This window comes from Chiloscyllium plagiosum, unplaced genomic scaffold (assembly GCF_037043375.1).
Source record: "Chiloscyllium plagiosum isolate Xiang-an unplaced genomic scaffold, Cpla_swu_hap1 HiC_scaffold_42, whole genome shotgun sequence".
Taxonomy (NCBI): Eukaryota; Metazoa; Chordata; class Chondrichthyes; order Orectolobiformes; family Hemiscylliidae; genus Chiloscyllium; species Chiloscyllium plagiosum.
In genome coordinates, this window is record NW_028270180.1 from 31,856,951 (window position 1) to 31,882,506 (window position 25,556).

The 25,556-nt window shown below is 41.6% G+C and overlaps 1 protein-coding gene across 1 annotated transcript in view; it reads right to left on the minus strand.

Annotated features, from left to right (window-relative positions):
- The window catches only part of LOC122542423 (fibrillin-1-like), a 610,102-nt gene that overhangs the window by 482,018 nt on the left and 102,528 nt on the right, over window positions 1-25,556 (minus strand). The window contains exon 7 of the mRNA XM_087981979.1: window positions 10,970-11,095. Coding sequence (XP_087838105.1) covers window positions 10,970-11,095 — 126 coding nt within the window. The remainder of the gene's footprint in view (window positions 1-10,969; window positions 11,096-25,556) is intronic.

Genomic DNA, 25,556 nt, shown 5'->3' on the forward strand with positions numbered 1-25,556 from the left:
CAAATTCGAATGGATCTTGGTATCTGGGGTATAATTTAAACTGATTGGCCGAATTGGAATTGGTTTTTGTTCCATAGCAACGCAACTCCAGCTATTTGCTGCAACCAAATGTTACATTTCTTAAATTGTTCAGCACATTCTGTGCTTTTAGTCAGTCCTTGCCAACTTTTAAAGGTACAGTACACACCAACACCTTCATAACATTAGACAACACCTTCTAAACCAAAAGCAGTACCACCAAGCAGGACAAGGGCAATAGATACATAGGAAAACCACAATCTACAAGCTCCTATCCAAAGACTCCCACCATCCTAACTTGGAAACAAAGTCCAGTTCCTCCACTGTAATTGTATGAAAATCCTGGAACTCTCTCCCTAACAGCATTGTGTGTGTATACCTGCACCAAATGAACTGCAGCAGTTCAAGAAGGTCGTCCAACATTTCATGGATAATTTTTTATTAGTTCGAGTAGGGGATGTCTTAGAACCTTCACTGAGAGAATTATTAAACATTTAAACACAAAGAAAATACCCCAAAACTTACTCTGAGATCAAACTAACCTACACACCCCACATGTGCCTATCCAAGGGTTGCTTAAATGTCTCTAATGTATCTGACTCTACTATGACTGCTGGAAGTGCATTCCACACACCCACCACTCTCTGTGTAAAGAACCTACCTCTGACATCTCTCCAAAACGTTCCTCCAATTACCTTAAAATTATGCCCCCTAATGATAGCCATTTCCACCCTGGGGAAAAAGTCTCTGGCCATCCATTCCATCTATGCCTCACATCTTATATACCTCTATCAATGTTACCTCTCATCCTTCATGGCTCCAATGAGAAAAGCCCTAGCTTGCTCAATATTTTTTCATAAGACTTGCTCTCCAGTTCAAGCAGCATCCTGGTAAATAGCGAGTTTTGAGAAGATTTGTAGCTCAGGTTGAGGTCATTAATCATTTCTGTAAGCATTCTGCAGCCGTTTCGCTCTGCTATACTTTTAGCTAGCAGGGTGTTAAGAGGAGGTTTGTATTTAAGACATTTAGGTAGTATCTATTTTCTTAGGCATTCATGCAGGAAGTGCAGCTGTTTGCGGGTGGCACTCTGTCGGATGGCATTCATTTCCCGTTTTTGGGCCATTTTTAGCGCATTGCACCCACAGGTCTTATTTCCAGGCCTCAACCTGAACCATCTTGGTAAATCTCGTCTGCACCCTCTCAAAGCTTCCACATATTTCCTGTAATGAGGCGACCAGAACTGAATACAATATTCCAAGTGTGGTCTCACCAGGACTCTATAGAGCTGCACCACAACCTCACGGCTCTAAAGCTCAATTCCCCCTCCTATTGAAAGCCATCACACTATACACCTTCTTAACAACCCTATCAAGTTGGGTGGCAACTCTAAGGGATCTACGGATGTGGATCCCAAGAGCCCCCTGTTCCTCCACACTGCCAAAAATCTTACCTTTAAACCTGTAATCTGCATTCAAATTCAACTTTCACACTTTTCCAGGTTGAATTCTATCTGCCACTTCTCAGCCCAGTTCTGCATCCTGTCAATGTCCCGTTGCAATCTACAACTGCCCTCCTCACTATCCACATCTCCACCAACATTCGTGTCATCAGCAAACTTACTAGCCCACTCTTCCACACCCTCATCCAAGTCATGTATAAAAATCGCAAAGCGCAGAGCTCCCAGAACAGATCCCTGTGGAACACCACTGGTCACCGAGCTCCAGGCTGAATACTTCCCATCTACTACCACTCTGTGTCTTCAATGGGTCAGCCAATTCTGTATCCACACAGCTAAATTTCCCTGTATCCCATTGTCTCCTTACTTTCTGAATGAACCTACCATGGGAACATTGTCAAACACCTTGCTAAAATCCATATACACCACATCTACTGCTCTAACTGCATCAATGTGTTCTGTCATATCCGCAAAAAATTCAGTAAGGCTTGTGAGGCATGACCTGCCGCTCACAAAGCATTGATGACTCTCTCTAATCAAGCTACGCTTTTCCAAATAATCATAAATCCTGTCTATCCAAATTCTCTCTAATAATTTGTCCACCACCAACATAAGACTGACTGGTCTGTAATTGCCAGGGTTAGCCCTATTCCCGTTCTTGAACATTTGCCACCCTCCAATGATCTGGTACTTTTCCAATGGATAGTGAGGACACAAAGATCATCGCCAAAGGCACAGCAATCTCTAAATTCACTTCCTGTAGAAACCTTGGGTATATCCCATCTGGCCCAGGGGGCCTATCTATCTTCATTTAATATTTCAAAATTTCCACACATCCTCTTTTTTTTAACATCAACCTGTCCAAGCATATCAGCCTGTTTCACACTGTCCTCATAACCATTAATGTCCCTCTAAGTAGTGAATACTGAAGCAAAGTATTCTTTAAGGACTTCCCCTACCTCCTCCGACTTCAGGCACAAATTCCCTCTGCTATCCCTGATTGGCCTTACCTTCGCTCTGGCCATCTTCTTGTTCATCATATAAGTATAGAATGCATTGGGGTTTTCCTTAATCTGATCCACCAAGGCTTTTTCATGCCCCCTTCTAGCTCTCCTAAGTCCATTCTTCAGTTTCTTATTGGCTACCTTGTAACGCTCTTGAGCCTTGTCTGATCCTTGCTTCCTCAACCTTAAGTAAGCTTCCTTCTTCCTCTTGACTAGACGTTCCACATCCCTTGTCATCCAAGGTTCCTTCACCCTGCCATGCCTTCCTTGCCTCAGTGGGATAAACCTATCCAGCACTCGCAGCTAGTGCTCTCTAAGCAACCTCAATTTTTCTGTTGTGCAATTCTGAGAATATCTGTTCCCAATTTATGGTCCACAGTTCCTGCCTGAATGCATTGCAATTCCACATCCCCCACATTTACTGCAACTTTGTCCTCATAGAAACATTTGACACATTACACAGTAAAATATTTTTAAAATTATTTGCAGTGCCTTTTTTGACCAGTAGTCATGCAAAATAATTTTAGAGCAATTGGAAACCATTAAGAATATAAAATAGAGCAAGTGACACAAATTAGGATTTAATGCTTTTAAGAAGGGGTGAAGTATAGAGCTGAAGTTAAAGGCAGTTTTTCTGAATTGTTGCAATTGGGTTGGTCGACTGCAACTATTCACCAAACACAGCAATGATTTAGATGGAGGACTAAAGAGTACCCACATTAAAAAAAAAAATCCAACATAGTATATGCTTCCTCTGGTTTTCTCTGGGTGCTCCAGTTTCCTCGTACAATCCAAAGATGTGCAGGTCAAGTGAATTGGTCATGCTAAATTGCCCACAGTGTTAGGTGCATTAGTCAGGGGTAAATATAGGGTAGGGGAATGGGTCTGGGTGATTTACTCTTTGGAGGGTCATGTAGATCTGCTGGGCCAAATGGCCTGTTTCCATGCTATCAGGAATCTAATCTAAATAATTTTGAGCACAAAACTGAATGAAAAGTGAAAAATATGAAATTCAGTGTCAGTAAAGCTGATGTGGCACATGATGAAATTATTATGCTCTGAATGGGAGGGAGGATGGGGAGTTGGTTGATGATAAATAATAGGTATTTTAAGGAAATCAGAAATACAAGACTTTGAAGGCAGCACTTAGCTCACATCATTGTTGAAAATCATTCACTAACTGGTACGATTGTCCGCATAGGACATGCCATATCACTAGTTGTGGATTCTTTGAGTCCTTGCGTGGCTGATAAGCCTGAATCAAGAGCCACATCTCTGATCACACATTTGGCAGGTGTTTCCAAGAGGTGGAATTAGACTTTAGCATTTCAGTTGATCAAGGATGAGAAGCTTTTATCAATCTTGCAAACACTGCCCATACCACTGGGAAACTTGCTGTTGACAAGGTGAAGACTGGCAGCAATGAAGATGGTATTCTTTTCTCAAATTCAATTTCTGTAGCTCCTCTTGTTGACAAGTGCTCTTGAAGAATAGTGTTCCTTCATAAAGGAAGCTCCTCCAAGTCAGCTTCTTTTGAACAAGAGTCTCCCATGTGCTGGGGGAGAAAGTGAGGTCTGCAGATGCTGGAGATCAAAGTTGAAACTTTATTGCTGGAACAGCACAGCAGGTCAGGCAGCATCCAGGGAACAGGAGATTCGACGTTTCGGGCACAGGCCCTTCTTCATGTTGCATTTGTTGAAGGAAACATTCACGGAGTCTTTGAAATGCTTCCTTTGTCTTCTTTCCATTCGAGTGTGTTTCTTACCTGGGTCAAGAGAATTTTCTTTGGTAGTCAGAAACCAGACATCCTAAGCACATGGTTGACCCAGTGGGGTTGGTTTCAGATGATTTGGCCTTGACAATGGACCCATTGGATCGTCCAAGGACACTGATGTTAATATGCCTGTTCTCCCAACTGATGTAGAAAATCTATCTCAAACTTCGCAAGGGTACTGAGGTGTCATCCACACGCAGTCCAAGTTTAGGAGCCACACAGAAGTATCCAAAGGATGCTACCTTAGACACAAGGATCTTAATTTCAGTATGGATGGCACAGTCATTGAAGACTCTCGCTGACAGATTAGATGCAGTTTTGGATCTCCGCATTGATTTTAACCTTAGATGAGAAATGGCTATCTAGGTAAGGGAAATGTTCCATCTTTGAGAAGATCTCCTTGTTGATCTTAATGGAGGAATAGGTCAGAAATGCCCTAGGATGGGTTGATAGAGGACTCAAGCCTACTTGAGGCTCAGACCAATCCATCTGTGTGCTCCCGCAAAGGCGTTAAGTAAAGTATGAAGAGTCTCTTGCAAGAGAACAATGATCATATTATCATCCACATACTTAAGTTCCACAAGCTATATCAGTGCCCTTTTTTTTCATCAATCTTGCAGATACTGCCAATTCTATTAGGAAACTTGCTGTTGACAAGATGAAGACTGGCGGCAATGAAGATGGAGAAAAGGGTACGTGGCAATGATGCATCTCTGCTTGACTCCTGTCTTGACTTCAAAGGTTTCTGTCACAATACTATTGGTGAGGACTGTTAACAACATCTTGTCGTGGAGGAGGTAGAATTTGTTGATAAATATCTCCAGACAGCCAGCCTTTGACAAGGTCTTACTTAGCACTTCTCAATTGATTCAGTCAAAAGCTATGGTCAGATTGATGAAGGCCATAGATTAGTTGGTGTTGTTCCTGGTATTTATCTTGTAATTGTCAAGCTGTGAAAATCATGTCCATACTTCCATGGTTTGGTCAGAAGCCACACTAGGTTTCTGGGAGGATTTTTTCAGAAACTGAGACAGGGCACTTGGCAAGGATTCAAGGTGACAATCTTCCCACTGATGGAGAGTAGGGAGATTCCTCAATAATTCCCATAGTCTACTTCACCTCCTGTCTTGAAGATGGTGATAGCGTCCCAGATATTGGCAGGAATTTCTTCCTTGTCCCAAATTTTCAAGAACAGTTGATGGAGAAGACAGGTTAGACCTGCACCTCCAAGTTTGAAAATCTTCACTAGAATCCAATCCATTTAGAGTCAGACAGTCATATAACACAGAAACAGGCCCTTCAGCCTGACTCATCCATGCTGACCAGGTTTCCTAAAGTGAACAAGTTTGGCCCATGTCCCTCTAAAACTTATCCTATCCATGTACTTGTTGAAGTGTCTTTTAGCTGTTGTAATGGTACCTGTCTCTGCCACTTCCTCTGGCAGCTTGTTCCATATAGACAGCATCCTTGTGTAAAAAGTTGCATCTCAGGTCCCTTTTTAAATCTTTCCCCTCTCCCCAATAACCTATGCCCTCTGATTTTGGACTCCCCCGCCCTAGGAAAAAGATCTTGGCTATTCACTTTATCTATGTCCCTCATGATTTTATAATCCTCTATAAGGTCACTCCTCAGCCTCCTATGCTCCAGGATGAAAAGTCCCAGGTAAAAACAATGACTGCAGATGCTGGAAACCAGATTCTGGATTAGTGGCGCTGGAAAAGCATAGCAGTTCAGGCAGCATCAGAGGAGCAGTAAAATCAAAGTTTCGGGCAAAAGCGAAAAGTCCCAGCCTATCCAGCCTCTCCTTATAACTCAAACCTTCCAATCTCAGTAACAACCTTGTGTATCTTTTTTTCCACCCTTTAGCAGGGCACCCAAAATTGCGTGTAGTTCTCCAAATGTGGACTTATCAATGTCTTGCACAACGTAATATGACATCCAACTCCTGTACTCAATGCCCTGGCCAATGAAAGCAAAGGTTCCAAATACCTTCTTCATCATCCAATCTACCTGTGATGCAACTTTCAAGGAAGTATGTACCCACACCGTTAGGTCTCTGTTTGACAACACACCTCAGGGCCCTATTATTAACAGTGAGAGTCCTGCCTTGGTATGTCTTCCAAAAATGCAACACCTCACACTTAACTAAATTAAATTCCATCAGTCATTCCTCAGCACACTGGCCCAGTTGATCAACATCCCGTTGTACTCTTAGGTAACCTTCACTGGCCACCATATCACCCATTTTGGTGTCATCCACAAACTTACTAACCACACCTCCTATTTTCTTATCCAAATCATTTGTATAAATAATGAACAACAGTGGGCCCAGTTCCAGTCCTTGCGGCACACTGCTGGTCGTAGGCCTCCAGTCAGAACAACCCCTACCGCCCACTCTCTGTCTCCTATCATCAAGCCAATTTTGTATCCAAAGTCTCCCTGAATCCCATGTGATATAACGTTGCTAACAAGTCTACTATGATGAACCTTGTCGAAAGCCTTGTTAAAGTCCATATAAACAGTATCTACTGCAGTGTCCTCATTTATCTTCTTGGTCAACTCTTCAAAACGTTCAATCCAATTTGTGAGACTGATTACCTTCACACAAAACTATGCTGACAATCCCTAATTGGTCCCTGCCTTTCTAAATGTATGTGGATCTTGTCTCGCAGAATCCCCTCCAACAACTTACTTACACTGACATTAGGCTCATCGCCTTTCATTCCTTGCAGCCGTTCTTAAATAATGACACAATGTTAGCCACCCTCCAGTCTTCTGGCACCTCGCTCTTGATGGTCAATAATACAAATATCTCCACTAGATGCCCTGCATTTTTTTTCCCAGCTGCCTGCAATATCCTGGGATACACTTGATCAGGTCACAGGATTTGTGTACGTGTATGCGTTTTAAGACCTCCAGCACCATCTCTTCTGTAATGTGGACACTTTTCAAGACATCACCAAGTTCCCTAACTTCCACATCTTTCTCCATGGTAAATACTAACAAGAAAAATTTGTTTAGGATTTCATTCCTTCACTGCAGCTCTGCACATAGATGGCCCGTTTGATCTTTAGAGGCCCTATTCTCTCCCTCATTACTTTTTTGACCTTAACTAATTCAAGCCTATCCGAGCCCTTAACACCATGGTAGTCCCAGTCTGTTTGGAAAGTTAAAATTATTTATGGCAACCCTGTTGCTGTTACAGCTATTTACAATCTCCCTATATATTTGCTCCTTAATTTCATGCTGACTATTGGGGGCCTCTGAGGCTTTTCTATTCTTCATCTTTGATGGGACGTTGGAGGATTCAAATACATTTTAACTGTAGATCGTAAGAGTTCTTTGAGGTGCGCTTGCTGTCATAATTTGCTTTTTTCTCTATCTCTCAAAAAGGTTACTCTACACCAGCTTGAGACCAAAGGTTTGTATTTTGCCTTGGTAGCATTGAAGCAGCCAGGTATCATGACTGTTGGCAAGCAGTTGCAACTCCTTAGCTTTCTGAGTCTGCCATTGTTTCTTGATTCTATGACTCAGCCTTTGTTGTTTGAAGAGTTCTCCTCTTTAACTCGTTGGTGATGTCATTTTGCAAGGTAAGGAGAACTATCCTCTTCTTATTGATGAGGTCTTGGATGGTGTGGTCATTTGTCAAACCAGTCTTGGTGTTTCCTCATCTTATAGCCAATGGTTTGTTCATTATAATGACATGATGGCTGTTTTCAGCTCTTTTCAGATTTCCTCCACTCCGTTAAAATGAACTTGGAGAATTTGGTGAAGACATTGTTCAAAGTTTGATCATCTGCTTTTTTCTGAATTTTCTCTTCATTTTCAGCTGTTTCTGGTGGCATATGATGGACATAGGGCAGTGGATGAACCGGTAGTCTGTCCAAAAATCACCTACACTAGTCATCCCTTTGGTAATGAGAATTTATTTTTGATCTTGGAATTGAATGATTACGCAATCGAGCAGGTGCCAGTGGTTTGATCATGGATGCCACCAAGAAGTCTTGAGCTTAACATTTTGCGGAATTGTGTGTTGGTGATGACCAGTTGGCATTCCTCACATTTGATGAGCAGGAGAATCACATTGGAGTTGCAATTCCTGACTCCTTCCTTTCCAGTTTCGGGAGTCCTCTCCAACCTTGGCATCCAAGGAGGATAGTTTATCTTCCTGAGGGATGCTGGTGAGCATGGTGTCCAGGATGGAGTACAAGCTTTATTTGGATTCATGTATGTCATTAAGGGGTGGGGCATAGGCACTCAAAATCATTGGCTTGGTTCTTGGTAAGTTGTTACCAATAGGAAGCTATGAGATTCAGTTGATGAGTTCACTCTTAATTCTAATTTCACTTGCCCTGGATTGATCCTCAGGTTTTCTTTTCCAAGAGGTATAACGACCACCTTCTTCTGTCAGCTGCCCTTTGTCTTCTTTTCACGTGTCCTGCAGGGCAGCAATATCAATGATGAAGTGGCTGAGTTCACAGGTAATAAGGACAGTACTTCATTCCAGGTGATTGTTTTGTTCATTATCCATGATTTTTCCTTACATTCCATGTTCCAAGATTGAGTTTGACTTTGATTTTCAGGCTGCAGGTAGATGCATGGTTTTCTAACCAGGTGGGTGATGGAATAGACTAGTTTTAGGGCACCATTTCTAGCCCATTCCTCATGTGGGGTAAGAGCTATGGATAGAGTCATACGGCATGGTAACTGGCCCTTCGGTTCAACTCATCCATGGAGACCAAGTTTCCCAAACTAAACTAGTCCCATTTGCCTGTATTTGGCTATATCTCTCTCAACCTTTCCTATTGATGTACCTGACCAAACATCCTTTAAATGCTGTAGAAGAGGGTTGCTCAGCTGTGAAGGCAGTTGCCAAAATGCTCTCCTGTTCTTATTCCAAGAGTGAAATGACTGAATCAAACTTCACCACTTACACATCGGTTCAAACTTGTAAACTTCCAGATCTCACAACTGTGTTCATGTCACTACCCGCCTAATCCTGCAGAGTTTGTGTTGTGTGCATGGAGGCTTTGAAGTCCTCCACATAGACGTCTTGTGTGAGACATTTTTTTCCACTCCATGGATTTCTGCCTTGCTGTGGAGAGGCTTGAGTATTCCATTAATCCTGAGAGCAATGCTATCAGGAAATCTCAGTTCCTGGCATGGCCAGCCATGATAGCAAGGTTAAACGGGAAGAATGAGACAAAGCTCAATGAAAATCAAGGGCTCATTACTGATTCAGGCAGATGACATTCATGTGATATTTACAATTCTGACAGCAGATGAAGGCTTGCAGCATACCCAGTCATCAAGGTTTCTTTGCCATTGGAACTGTATCTACTTTGTGTCAAGGTCCATGTGTTCATTGATGTGCAACAGCACTCTCATGTTATATTTTTAAAAAGCCATATAAAAATTTAATGGAATACTGAGTTTAATGTCGAGTGAACTATAAATGTTGAGATTTACTGGTGAATCAAGACCAAGTAGAAATAAATTATGATGAGTAATTCAAAGCTCAATTACAGGAGGACATAAATTGACGATTACATACATGATATTTTAGACGGGAGAGGAGAAACCTTTTTTTATGAGTAGCCATAAGGCTGTGAAATTCACTGTTGGAGCTCGTGACTAAAAGAGAGACTAATCCAATATTAATAAATTAGATGAGTGATTTGAAGAAAAGGTGAGGAAAGGGATGTGGCAACAGGGTGGGCTTATCAGGGTAAACACAACATTGACTAAATAGACCAAATGTTCTGCTTCATAGTTTCTATAGAAATTTAGGATGCAGCAAACCTATTTTAATAAGAAATATAAACTATGTGAGAATTTAACAGTAAATTCACAGCTGCAGTAGAGATGATTCATAGCTGTGGCAAAGACAGATTTACTAATTTCAAAATACTGCCTCACTTCCAGTAGAGCACTGACATGACAAGGTGTGTGGAAACAACCATAAAAACAAATGTTATCAACTATATTTACATTCTAGGATACATCTTATTTAATGAGTACATCTTTGTTATGATTTTTAATTTTCACACAAATTCTAAAAACAATGAAGATAGAATTATTTATTGAGTGATTTGTTTTTGTTGTTAAGTATATATAAAATTCCAGAATCCCATGCAAGGACTGCACAAAACACTACATAGGACAAACAGGAAGACAGCTAACGATCCGCATCCATGAACACCAACTAGCCACGAAACGACACGACCAACTATCCTTAGTAGCCACACACGCAGATGACAAGCAACATGAATTCGACTGGGACAACAATGCTATTATAGGACAAGCCAAACAGAGGACAGCCAGGGAATTCCTAGAGGCATGGAACTCATCCACAGATTCAATCAATAGAAGAATTCCTAGAGGCATGGCACTCATCCACAGATTCAATCAATAAGCACATCGACCTGGATACAATATACCGACCACTGCAGCGGACAGCTGGAACTGACAACCGGAAGCGGCAGATTCAAACCACTATAAATGTCGGAGGAAACATCTCAGAAGCGCTTCACAGGAGGCTCCCAAGCACTGAGGATGTCACCTAGACAGGGGACGAAATGTCTGCAACACAAATTCCCAGCTCGGCAAACAGACTACAACAATTCCGGAATGCAAACGTCTACAGTCAATAAAATCAAAATCAATGATTTTTAAAATATTTGTTGTGCACTGATCTCTAATATATTTTTGTCTTACCTTCACATTTTTGAGTCACTTCACTAAATCTATGTCCAGCTGGGCATTTGCATTCAAAGGAGCCTACGGTATTTATACAATTTCCTCCACTACAGCTTCCTGGAATAGCTTGACATTCATCGACATCTATCAAAGTAAATGAAAATATTTTATTAATTCAATCTTTTATTTTCAAAAATTGCACAACCCTTAGTAATATTCAACAACAAACCATTTACAATTATCTTTCTATTTACTGTATCCATGTTGTAAATTTTATTAGCAAATTTTAAGGAGTCAAATCTGTAAAGATCCTGCTCCTCCCATGGATCTGCACAGTACAAGAAATCATTTTCACATTCCTATTCACCAACGTACTTAGGGACAATTAGACTACTCAGATTCCCGCTGACACCATTTATTAAATTATCTTGGAAATCAAAGTAGAACACAAGTTTCACTTGAGCTTTTTCTCTGGTCTGATGTTAAGCATATAAAAGAGTTCAAGAAGACAATCCTTTTAATTTATCAATAATGTGCCACTTCCAAAAACTTATTTCAGTAACAGAAAAGAGGCAAATGGAATCCATAAATGTAACCAACATTAAGCAACAGTGAATTTCACCAACAAGATTGTACTGATTTTAAATTTCAAGTACTTTTTAAATTTTTCCACCTATAAATTAAAATCGTCAATTTTAACAGTTCAGTGAACAAATATAATCACATATATTGTACTTTTCAAGTCAAAAGTGCATATTGCAATTTATCTTAATTTGAAGTGGAGTAAATACACTCGGCACTTTTAACAAACTCAAGATTGTCACTCCATCAGCCTGAAGAACCATCAGACTGTTTTAACAGGTCATCTGTTTGTACTTCGAGTGAATTGATTTGGACAATTTGAACCCTGGAATTCATTGGAGACACACATTCTGAAAGAAACATCAATTGTGATGTTCAGAGAGGATTCAAGCTGTGAAAACAGGCTCAAACGAATTTTGTTCTTGCTCTATCACTAACCGTCAGAAAAATAAGTTCCTTCTAAAAATGGTTAATTGCATGGAATGTTACTGAAACAAATTCAGCTGCAAGTGTTATATGAAGCCTCTAATTTTCAGATTGTTATCAGTTTCTGGCATCTTGGGTAAATTACCAGCCAAGAAACAGTGAAAGCATATATCAGAGAGATTGGGCAAGAGAAGGTAAAACTGCTGCTTCACAGCGCCAGGAACCTGGTTTCAACCCCACCCTCCGGCGACTGACATGTGGAGTTTGCACATTCTTCCATGTCTGCGTGGGTTTCCTCTATTTGCTCTGGTTTCTTCCCATAGTCCAAAGATGTGTGGGTTAGATGGACTGGCCATGCTAAATTGCCCATAGTATGCAGGAATGTGTAGGCCAGGTGGATTAGCCGTAGGAAACGCAGGGTTACAGGGATGGGGAGGTCTGGGTGGGATGACCTTCGGAAGGTCAGTGTCGACTTGATGGGCCGAATTGCCTATTTCCACTCTGTGAGGATTTTACAATTGTAGAAGGCTCTGACAATAAGTGTTACTTCTATGAGCCTCCACAAGAAACACCATGTTAGAAGCTTAATGATCTGACACAGGTTAGATGTGGTAATCAGAATTTAATAGACCTTCCAAGAACTCCCATTGTTTGACACTAGTTTATTCCTGATGTCTGAAACTTCGATTCTCCTGCTCCTTGGATGCTGCCCGGCCTACTGTGCTTTTCCAGCACCACACGGGCGGCACGGTGGCACAGTGGTTAGCACTGCTGCCTCACAGCACCAGAGACCCGGGTTCAATTCCTGCCTGAGGCGACTGACTGTGTGGAGTTTGCACGTTCTCCCCGTGTCTGCGTGGGTTTCCTCCAGGTGCTCCGGTTTCCTCCCACAGTCCAAAGATGTGCAGGTCAGGTGAATTGGCCATGCTAAATTGTCCGTAGTGTTAGGAAAGGGGTATATGTAGGGGTATGGGTGGGTTGCGCTTCGGCGGGTCAGTGTGGACTTGTTGGGCTGAAGGGCCTGTTTCCACACTGTAAGTAATCTAAAAAACCTTTTGACTCTGATCTCCAGTATCTGCAGACCTCACTTTCTACGAGTTTATCTATCCTCATTATGTGAAGATTTTCCAAAATTTCAACATTGATATCCTGGAGATTCTACAGAATGGTTTACACTGCCATCCTTTATCAACAAGCATTCTTCCATTGACAGTTTTACATGAAATGTCACACAGAAAGTTTCACATGATGCACAACTGCTGTTTCACACATCTGCAAACATGTTACCATGATATTAGGTTCCATCACACTGCAACTGGAAAACATCACCTACATTTTTCTTTACAAAGAGTAAAAGGAAGGAGGAAGCCTGACAATAGATTACCCAACCAACGTTCACCCAATATAATAAACACATGGCAGCAGTTGGGAAAGCAGTCAGGAGGAAAGAAAGTGTGAACAAAAGTGTGAAAGAAATGAAAGTTTTGTTATCACATTCTACTACTCTTCCTCCTTAAGCTATATGAACACAGAAAACCTATGGGCACACTGGATTGATATTTTCTTTTAGTTACTTAGTCAAGTCACAAACTCAGCTACTCAAACATTTTTAAATCTCTCCCACTGTTCACAACAATGCACATGAGACATTAATGAGCCATCAATTCCTTGGAGATACTAACAAAAGGATAACCACAAAAGCATCGCATACAGCATGGTGACCAGGAAATGCAGGGGTTATAAGTTATTATCACACTGCTTCTTCTGAAATAGGAGATTTACTGAGGAGCTATGGGGCAAAAATCATGAGATTATTCACTTTAATAAAGTGCAAATATTCTACATATATTAGATATATATGCATGCAATATATATGGTCTTCCAAAATAAGCAAATAACAGGGGAACTGGTAGCATCAACCACACCATGACAGAAACATTGCAGCACTGTAGGTTAACCTGAAATGTGATAGCTTTACTCAGATTTGCAGTTAACAACCTACTTAGAATCATAGAGTAATATAGCATGGAAACAGGATATTTGGTCCAAACAGGTCCATGGTGTCCACTCAGTTAGTTCCAAATGCCCGCATTTGGTCCATATCCCTCTAAACCCATCCCATCCATGTACCTATCAAAATGTTTTTTTAAATGTTGCTATTGTACCTGCCTCAACCACGTTTTCCTCGCCTTTCACCCGACCAACCTCCACATAAACCGCATCATCTGCCGACATTGCTGATATTTCCGCCACTTACAAACCGACCCCACCCCTATCCACTTTCCGCAAAGACCGTTCCCCTCTGTGACTACCTGGTCAGGTCCATGCTCCCCAACAACCCACCCTCCCCTCCTAGCACCTTCCCCTGCCACCGCAGGAATTGCAAAACCTGCACCCACACCTCCCCCCTCACCTTCATCCAAGGCCCCAAAGGAGCTTTCCACATCCACCAAAGTTTCACCTGCACATCCACAAATGTCATTTATTGTATCTGTTGCCCCCCTTGCGGTCTCCTTTACATTGGGGAGACTGGATACCTTCTTGCAGAGCACTTTAGGGAACATCTCCAGGACACCTGCACAAATCAACCCCACCATCCCGTGGCCGACATTTCAACTCCTCCCTCCCACTCTGCCGAGAATATACAGGTCCTGGGCCTCCTCCACCGCCACTCCCTCACTGCCCAACGCCTGGAACACTTCAACCCCAGGGCATCAATGTGGACTTCACCAGTTTCCTCATTTCCCTCCCCCGCCATCTCATCCCAGTTCCAACCTGCCAGCTCAGCACCATCCTCATGACGTGTCCTACCTGCTAATCTTCCTTCCCACCTATCTGCTCCACCCTCCTCTCCAACCACCTCCCATTTACCTCTCCACCCTGGAGACTCCCTACCTCATTCCTGATGAAGGGCTTTTGCCCGAAACGTTGATTTTCCTGCTCCTCGGATGCTGTGCTTTTTCAGCACCACTCTAACCTTGACTCTGATCTCCAGCATCTGCAGTCCTCACTTTTGCCATGTTTTCTAGCAACCCATTCCATATACACACCACTCTCTGCATGAAAAAGTTGCACCACATTCCCTCCTTAAATCTATGCCCTCTAGTTTTGAATTCCCATTCCTGGGGAAAAAAAAGGCTATATGCATTCATCCTGTATATGCCCCTCATGGTTTTATATACCTCAATAAGGTCACTTCTCACTCTCTTATGTTCCAAGGAATAAAGTCCTATCCTGGCAACCTCTCCCTATTAGTCCTGGCAACATTGTCCTAAAAATTTTCTTTGCACTCTTTCCAGCTTAACTATGTCTTTCCTATAACAGGGTGACCAAAGCTGTACACAATACTTCAAGTGCGGCCTCACCAACGAATTACACAACTGTTAAATAATGTCTCAACTCCTATGCTCAATGCTTCAAACGATGAATGGCAGCATGCTAAATGCCTTCTTCCCCACCCTTTCTACCTGTGGTGCCACTTATAAAGAACAATGTACTTGTACACCTAGGTCCCTCTGTTTCACAACACTCCTCAGGATCTTACCATTTACTGTATAAGTCCTACCTTGGTTTGACTATCTAGAGTGCAAAACCTCACACTTATCTGTATGGAATTGCATTTGGTAATCCTCAACCCTCTTCCCCATCTGATCAAGATCCCTTTGTATTTTTAATAACTTACCTGGCTATCAATGATGCCTCCTAATTTTGCTAAAAATCACATAAGACCAGGCTATAGTCCAACACGTTTATTTGGAAGCTCTAGTTTTCAAAGGACTGCTTCTTCATCAAGTGGTTGTGAAGCAGGAACATAAGACACAGAATTCATAGCAAAAGATTACAGTCATACAATGAACAAACCTAGATTGTTAAATCTTTCATCTTTTAGAATGGATTGCTGGTTTTGGTTTACATGCATTTTCCCTTGTAATCGCAATTCCTTGACTGATTCAAAACCTATCTCAGCCTTGAATATACTATGCATAATTGATTAATGTCTTGCCATTTTACATGCTCTTATTATCATCTGATTTATTTATTTTTTCCAGCATCTCCTGGTTATATTTTCTTCTTTATCTCCACACTACTGTCTAATGGCGGTGGTGCTTATATTTTCCCCAGCACCCATATTGTGTGCGTGTGCAGGTGAGACACAGTGAAAGACAACAGGTGTACAAATCTTTCTTCAATTACCACCACCAGGAAAAAAGGAAGCACCTGGGTGGACAGTGACAAGCAATGCTCTTCTCATCAAAGGGCAATGCTACATGATCAAAAAGGTGAAGGGAAGGGTAGGATTAAATCAAAATAGAGTTGAAGGGGGAAATAAAACACACCACTCCTTGCGGTGCCCACCTCCCCTGAAAAGCTCGAGGGAGTTGGGAGATACCGCGTGCTCCTTCTCCAAGGACACCCGAGCTCGGACATAGCTGTGGAAGATCGGCCATAACAACCACATACACGACCCGTTGCCTGGACCTGTTTATGGCCAGTTTGGCCAGGCCCAGGAGCAAACCCACGAGGACGTCTTCTGACCTACCCTCCATCTGTGCCCGGGGAGCGTGGGACTGAAGTGCAACCAGAGACAGAAAAGAAGGTTTTTAAGAAAATCAAAAAGAGAGTGCAAATGCCCACACCCAATATATACATGGTACACGGACTCCGCAGCACCACAGAAGAAACAGTTGGACTGGGAGCCCATGAACCACCGCAACCTGTGGTTGCAGGGGACTGCTGCATGCAGCACCCTCCACCCCAGATCACTAAGCAAAAGCAGGAGGACGACTCCTGCATAGAGAGCCCTCCATTGGAGATCCCCACTGCCAGGTGGCAAATGGGCACACCAAGGCGTGTCCAGGCGGTAGATGAGGGAAAAGAGGTGGATGATGTGCAACAGCAGTCTATACAGAGCTATTACCAGATTTACTCTCTGTTCTACTGTGTAGCTACTGGCAGTGGTCCTGTAGACTACTCCCATCAGTGTCCTCTTCTCCTTGTTACTTCTTACATCCAACTATATAGATTCTGCATCTTCTGATCCAATATCATGATTTATATATTGTAGAATGGCCTATTGGCAAACACCATTTGTGTTCAAGAGTGATTGGTCTCTTTCTGTTGATTTTTCTTTACTCTTTCAAAAGGAGAGATAGCAAAGTATTTCCTCTGGCAGTACTTCTATAGAATTGATGAGGCATGCAAATTGAAACCCCATTTCAAAGCCAAAGCTTTTAAAGAAATAGCAAGGAAAGGAACAAAAAAAAATAGAAATATCTGGTCAATTCTTTCTAATTGCCTAATGTGATGTGATGTGATGTGAATCAACATCCAAAGATGTACAGTTTAGGTGAATTGGTCATGGTAAATTGCCCATAGTGTTTAGGGATGTGCAGCTTAGGGGCATAGTCAGGGGAAATGTCGAGTAATAGTGTAGGGGAATGGGTCTGGGTAAGATATTCTTCAGAGGGTCAATGTGGACTTGTTGGGCTAAATGGCTTAATTCCACACTGTAGGGATTCTATATGTTTCTATATAACTACAAGCAGCTGGCATCATAGGACACCTGTTTTATATTGGATATAAATTAATCCAGCAATAATGAAAAATAAGATATATATATTCCAATGCAATTATAGCCTTATTTCTTTGAAAGAATAAGGGCATAGTGGTCAGGTTACTAGCCTAGTAATCCAGAGGTCCAGTGATTCAAATCCCAACATAGTAACTGACGTCATTTAAATTCAGTTATCGAATCATAGAGTCCTGCAGCATGGAGACAGGCACTTTGGCACAAGTTGACCACACTAACTCCATTTCCCTGCACTTGGTCCATATCCTTCTAAACCTTTCCTATCCATGTATTTGCCCAGAATGCCCTGTAAATGTTGTTAATGTACCTGCCTCAACCACTTCCGCTGGCAGCTCATTCCATGTGTGTACCACCTTCTGCATAAAAAAGTTGCCCCTCAGGTTCCTGTTTATTCTTTCCTCTCTAACCTTAAACCGATACTCTGTAGTCCTTGATTACCCAACCCTAGGAAAACACCTGTACTAAATCTATATACAAAATTAGCCTCAGTTAACTCGCAAAAATTCATCTGCTACACTACTGCCCTTTAGGGTGGGAAATCCCAATGACTCCAGACCCAAAGCAATGCAGCCATCTCATGAAAGAACAAAGAAAATGGTGACACAGTGGTTAGCACTGCTGCCTCACAGCACCAGAGACCCGGGTTCAATTCCCGCCTCAGGCAACTGTCTGTGTTGAGTTTGCACATTCTCCTCGTGTCTGCGTGGGTTTCCTCCGGGTGCTTTGGTTTCCTCCCACAGTCCAAAAATGTGCAGGTCAGGTGAATTGGCCATGCTAAATTGCCCATAGTGTTAGGTCAAGGGGTGAATGTAGGGGAATGGGTCTGGGTGGGTTGCTCTTCGGAGGGTCGGTGTGGACTTGTTGGGCCAAAGGTCCTGTTTCCATGCTGTGAGTAATCTAATCTAATCTAAATAAATTGATAAATAAATAAATCCATCCATTTTCAGATGGTGTCGAGAAGTAGAGCTGAACTTGGACAAAAACATGGAAGAAATAGATCTCTCCTCAATATTATATTCTATCAAACAGATTAATCCTAAATTTTAGAAGCAGAACCAAGGCATTTATTCTTTAGTGGATGAGTGGACAAGTGAGTTTTTGGATGGGATTTACATCCGTTGCTGAATGACAAATAAGTGCTCAGAAATTTATGAATTTGATACTCGTGCTTCAGATTATGTGATGATATGAATTTTTAACCTCATTATTAATTTTAAGACGGTTTAATAGTTGAATTCAATTCTCACTGAGTGAATGCTTTCCTTCATATTAATTGCAGGAATTTACTCAATAGTTTTGAATATAAACATTTGTAGTTTAACTGTTCTGTGTAGCATCTAAAGAAACACAAATCTGAATCCCAATGATATGTCTGACATCTGGTAATTTTTAAAAATTATAATAAATATATTATCTTAAAATCAATGCCTGAATACAAGCACTGTCCTTTAAGCAAGTATACAATTTTCCAAATTCAAATGTGTGATACTAGTAAGTGCACCAGTCTAGGAAAGCTTCCTTTTTAATCTTTCCATATTTCCTTCCAGACACAGATAACAGAAGAATTTACACAGCTGGAGGAATTAGAATGGAAGCCAAATGCAGCACAGAATCTTTCCAAAAGCTTTAGTGAAGCAAGCTATGATAGGGCTGATCAGCAACATAGTTTCTGCTGAGTGGGCCTCAGTTCAGACAGAGGTTGAGCACTTTTGTTAGCAATAATATAGATTTAATCTAAAGTATTTGACATTGAGGGTGAGTAAAAAGAATTCCCAGAGTTGGTATGTCATGATCACCCAAAAACATAACTTTAAATGGTTTCATTATTTCAGATTTCAAAGCATTCATACTTTATAATATTTTGATTTACATTTCTCATAGATTCTGCATGAATCAAAACAAACATTTTCCATAAACAAATTCATGGCAATGAAGTGTTTCTACCAGAATTGTCAAAAAACAGTTCAACTAAAAGAATACTCTCAATGGAAATCATATGGAATAATAAATTAGGCACTCTTATTTTAATATAAATTAGAGACATTTATAATCAATGTTAGACTTTACAACCTGTGGAGTTTGTATCACTTGTGTGGAGAACAGAGGAGGAAATTTGCCATGTTAGGCCAACATCATTTGAGTTCTTTTACTTTAAATAAATGTAAAGGAATCTGTTGAGTTTTGTTGGATTTCAGTCACCTTCATTAAATGTTACTTTTTGCACTCTGCTCAGATAACGCTGAGAGACAGTAAAATTTAACACTTACCCATAATATTTTAATGGAAATTCTGAGCAACATAAATTACAATCTATTTTTAAGATTTATTTTCAGTTCAGTAAATTTTGCATACCTTTATGGTTTTGGTCTGATAGTCTTAGAGTGCATAAAATGTAAAGGGCATATACGTACAGCAAGTTGAGAAAGAAATATTCTAATACTCAGAGGACTGGCAGCACTAAGCACTTGCTCAGCCCCAGGCAAAAAACAATCCCATGGTCTCTGCCATTAATGACTTCATCAAAATACACAAAGATACCGGAACATAAGGTCGGTTGGAAAGAGGCAGTCAGTAAATTGAATCAAACGATAGAGGTGTCCATCAACATTATCAGTATCATACTGGTTCCAGCATGCATATGTATGACTTCCTTCATTGACAGTTTGGTTACCACCATGAAGACCCAGGTTCACCACATTCAGTACCTGACAGATATGCACTTCATCAATCTTTGACACTACTCAGCATAAATGTCTATGCAGCTTCACCTTACTCCAGGTACTCCCTCCTCTCAGAGAACCCAGGGATACCTGCAGGCATTCCAAGAGAAGAGTCACACATAGGTACCCAGAATCTTCCTCTCAGACAACTCCAGAGGTTCCTCCCCAGTACCTCTCCAATGCCTGTGGTGTCAAAACCTGCAGAAGTCAAAGCCAAGGAAGGTGAGCATCTGGACAGGACTCTCAGAAGGCCTGGAGTGATCAACCAGGTTTTTCAGGCCAACAGGGCTGACTACAGAGCAGGCTCCCTTCACCCCAGCTGCAAATATTGGGACTCCACTTGGACATAGTGAACAAGAAAATAAGAAAACATCCCACTGAAGGTTTTAAAGGTGGCACATATCACACTTCATTGTAAATAATCATGTATTTTCAGAAAGATATGCTCACTTACATTCTTAAACTATCTGCTCTAGGTTGTCAAATCTGGTGAAGTTGCACTCATTTCAGAAATGAGCACCCTCTTCAAATATCTCAAGGATGAAAGAAGTTGTAATGTCCAAGCATTGCTCATCTCTTAAAAGCAAATGACTCCCTCATTGCAGACAGCATTAAGGGTCCTTGAGCCATTATGTTGTCAACTGTAACCAAGGCATTGTACTTTAATGTGGACAACACTGAAGCCAAATCTGGGGCCTGCCTTGCATAATTTATCCATACTTACATCCACTCTGACAGTGACAGGATAGAATCAATTTAGTGGGCGGCACGGTGGCACAGTGGTTAGCACTGCTGCCTCGCAGCGCCAGAGACCCGGGTTCAATTCCCGCCTCAGGCAACTGACTGTGTGGAGTTTGCACATTCTCCCCGTGTCTGCGTGGGTTTCCTCCGGGTGCTCCGGTTTCCTCCCACAGTCCAAAGATGTGCAGGTCAGGTGAATTGGCCACGTTAAATTGTCCGTAGTGTTAGGTAAGGGGTAAATGTAGGGGTATGGGTGGGTTGCGCTTCGGCGGGTCGGTGTGGACTTGTTGGGCCGAAGGGCCTGTTTCCACACTGTAAAGTAATCTAATCTAAAAAAAAATACGTCAACTAATGAGGATTTCACATATGTCTGTGGGATAGGTTTAATACTATCTTTCAGCTTTTCAGAGAGTGTATTTTTATTCAAATCTGGGAGATATGTAATGGGAAGTTCACATCTTCACTCTCCCTCATAGCTCAGTTGCCTGCTGACTGAAACTGTACAAAGTAATGCCTCTCTCATATTAAACACTGTTTACAGGTTGCTGAAGCATTTCAGGACAATTTAGCAGTCTAAATAGACAGCCAATGATGCAAGGATGAAAAGAAGGTACTCTTAACCTGCTGTCTGTCATGAGGAAGTGCACTGCTCAACACTTGGATACCCTATTTTGCTCCCAGTTTAAAAGTAACGGGGTTGAGACATGGAAAGGTGCTGAGGTGAGGTGGCTTTTAAGGCTTCAGTCAACACGTGCATATAGCCACCTCATCTTAGTACCATGCCATATCACTGCCCTGCCTCAGCAACTGCTGCTTTGTCCCAAATGGTGTGGAGGCCCTGTAAAGGGCGAAGACTTCAAAGTTGAATCAGCTGCTCTGAAAATAACCAGGTCCATGTGTACTATGGACTGACCAGCAGCTGACAGCAATTTACTCAATAGAACCTAACACAATGTAAAGGAAGTTCAAATCCAATGCATGCATCCTGGAAGCACATAACAATTAGGGTCTGGTTGACCTCTCATGCTCGACAATGCATAACTCTATCTTGGTCTCCTGGATATCCCTCCTTAACAATGTCCTGATCATTATCCAAAGAAGGTCGTTTTTGATGCCTCATTTCATCTGCATTTGGGAGATACTGCTCATTATCACATTTATCAGCTACCATTGTGAAGGACACAACAAATCACAACGGTGCAGTGCACTCTTGCAAGGCCCTGCTGGAGCAGTCCAATTATTGAAACCTCTATGGTTTTCTCCGTTATGGTCCTGGTGGAAGCATGGGCAGTGTTGTATTTCTGTTGTGAGAGAGTCTGGCCATTTCGTAAAGGTTTTATCAGCCATGTTTGGAAGGGGCCATCCTCATCAGCCAGAAACCTTTAAGACCCAAGGAACTTGAAAGGATTTCAGAACCTGAAAACTCATGAGCATGCACACAGAATGGCAGCTTCCAGAATATCTGGTGTATATCTTCAAAACTTGGCCTCTATGGTCACAGTTACGTTGGACACTGATGGAGTGAAACAAATACAAATGCTGGAGAAACTCAGCAGGTCTGGCAGCGTATGTGAAAAAAGAAACAGAGTAAACTTTTCAAGCCTGGTAAGACTATTCTTTAGAAATACTTCTGATTGCAATCACAAGTACTACATTATGCATCAACACAGTTTGTCATGGAGGCTTCGCAAAGAGGCTAATGTCATGCCTTGATATGGCGCTCTTGGTTATGTCACCTAATTCAGATCCAAAGGAGCGAAGTAAAATTCAAGCACTTATCCACCACTATAGTGCTTCTTCCCAAATAAAGCGATCACTGAATATCACAGACCATGTCATTGCACAAGTAGTTAGATGTGCTGACAAGTGTTATCTTCATTGTTACGTAAGAAAGAAGAAGAAATGGCAACACCAGTGAAATTTTGAGGTCTGCAACTACATGACTTTGCATATCTGACATTATAGGTAACAGTCAATGCAAAAAATGTAACTGTCATGATTACTTGAGGTCATAATGCTTTTATGTTCACTCTTGCAAAAAATATACCTTTTAACAAAATCCAATTTGACAGTTGATAGGTGGCATTACACAATCAGCAAATGCACGAATACTACGACTAGCAGATGGTCTGACATGTAAAGAATTATACTCTACTCCTGAAGAGAAAAATAGTAACTTACTCCATCCACTCTGCATGTGGTGGCAACCTTTTTCTCTTGTTATGGCCCAGTTGAGTTTGGTGCAAAAATGACAAGGTTGCTACTTCATCCTTATGAGTTGCAGGCTCCACCTGAGATGAACAATTATACCCCATCCTTCATGTACATTCTGTGTTGCTGTCTCTAAAGGCTTTTCAGCCTCCTTACTTCTGTTCAGTCCCTTCCTGAATGGTTAATCCTCCCAATTCATTCCCAGAGCCCATGGTTTGGAATTGTCATGCCCTTGTCGTTCATACATTTCCAAGTTGGGACCAGAGTGATAATGATTGGCATAATGTCCTTTCCCTCCCATGGTCAATAAGAACCCACCCATATATCTTGAATTGTTACCCTGCACTAACACCAGTCCCTCAGCAACTCAGTCCAATAAACCCCAACTACAAGCTTGAGCTTCTGTGATGCAAGGTTAGTGAGATTTATACATATTTTAATATCATTTATTTTAGAGTTTGAATTTTGAATACATGGCATGTAGGCTTTAGTCTGTGCTATGAGGAAATTTAATGCTTAATTTGTCAGTATCTCCGAAGCCACATTTATTTTTTAAACCAGAAATGAGATGTAAATGTGAACTTGCTATCATTGAGACAGTTATACAGCCAGACAGAATGAACATTAACAACCATTAGGCTTCTTTTAGTTAGAAAGCTCAGCAATTTACATATCTTTGATTAGAGGAAAACATCCCTATCATGAAAAACTTTTTAGTTTTAGTTTGCAGAAGTCTTAGTTGAAGTTAGCTGGTGGAACATAGCAAGCTTGGAGCAAAAATTATTTGAGGATGTGACAAAACACATTGATGAAGGTAGAGCAATGGATGTGGTGTATATGAATTTTAGCAAGGCGTTTCATAAGGTTCCACATGGTAGGTTCATTTGGAAAGTAAGGAGGCATGGGATACAGGGAAACTTGGCTGTCTGGATACAGAATTGGCTGGCCGAAAGAAGACAGCGAGTGGTACTGGATGGAAAGTATTCATTCTAGGGCTCAGTGGCCAGTAGTGTTCCACAGGGATCTGTTCTGAGACCTCTGCTCTTTGTGATTTTTATAAATGACTTGGATGAGGAAGTGGATTTGTGGGTTATTAAGTTTGCCGATGATACAAAGGTTGGTAGGATTGTGGATTGTGCAGGGCTGTTGTAGGTTCCAATGGGACATTGACAGGATGCAGAACTGGGCTGAGAGATGGCAGACGGAGTTCAACTTGTAAAAGTGTGAAGTGAGTCATTTTGGAAGGTCGAATTTGAATGCAGGGTTAAAGGCAGGATTCTTGGCAGTGTGGAGGAACAGAGGGATCTTGGGTCCATGTCCATAGATGCCTCAAAGTTGCCACCCAACTTAACAACAGGGTAGTTAAGAAGTTGTATGGTGTGTAACTTTTCATTAGCAGGGCAATTAAGTTTAAGAGCTGTGAGGTTATGCTGCAGCTCTATAAAGCCCTGGTTAAACCACACGTGGAATACTATGTTCAGTTCTGGTCACCTCATTATAGGAAGGGTATGGAAGTTTTAGAGAGGGAGCACAGGAGATTTACCAGGATGCTGCCTGGATGGGAGGGCATGTCTCATGAAGAAAGGTTGAGGGAGTTAGGCTTTTCTCAGTGGAGCAAAGAAGGATGAGAGGTGACTCAAGTGTCATAGAGATGTATGGTACGGAAACAGACCCTTCAGTCCAACATGTTCATGCCAACCAGATATCCTAACCTAACCTACTCCCATTTGCCAGCACTTAGCCTACATCCCTCTAAATCCTTCCTATTTATACACATATCCAAATGTCTTTTAAATGTTGTAATTGTACCAGCTTCACCGCTTCCGTACACAAACCACCTACTGTGTGAAAAAGTTACCCTTCAGGTCCCTTTTAAATTTTTCCCCTCTCACCCTAAACCTATGCCCTCAAGTTCTGGACTTCCCTAACCCAGGGAAAAGACCTTGTCTATTTATCCTATCCATGACTTTCATGACTTTATAAACCTCTATAAGATCATCCCTCAACCTCCGATGCTCCAGGGAAAACAGCCCCAGCCTATTCAGGTCTCCCTATATCTCAAATCCTCTAACCCTGGCAACATCCTTATAATATTTTCTTAACCCTTCCAAATTTCACAACATCCTTTCAATAGGAGGGAGACCAGAATTGCCCACAGTATTCCAAAAGTAGCCTAACCAATGTCCTGTACAGCCACAACATGACCTCCCAACTCCTGTACTCAATGCTCTGATCAATAAAGGAAAGCATACAGAATGCCTTCTTCATTATCCATCTACCTACGACTCCACTTTCAAGGAACTATGAACCTGCACTCCAAGGTATCTTTGTTCAG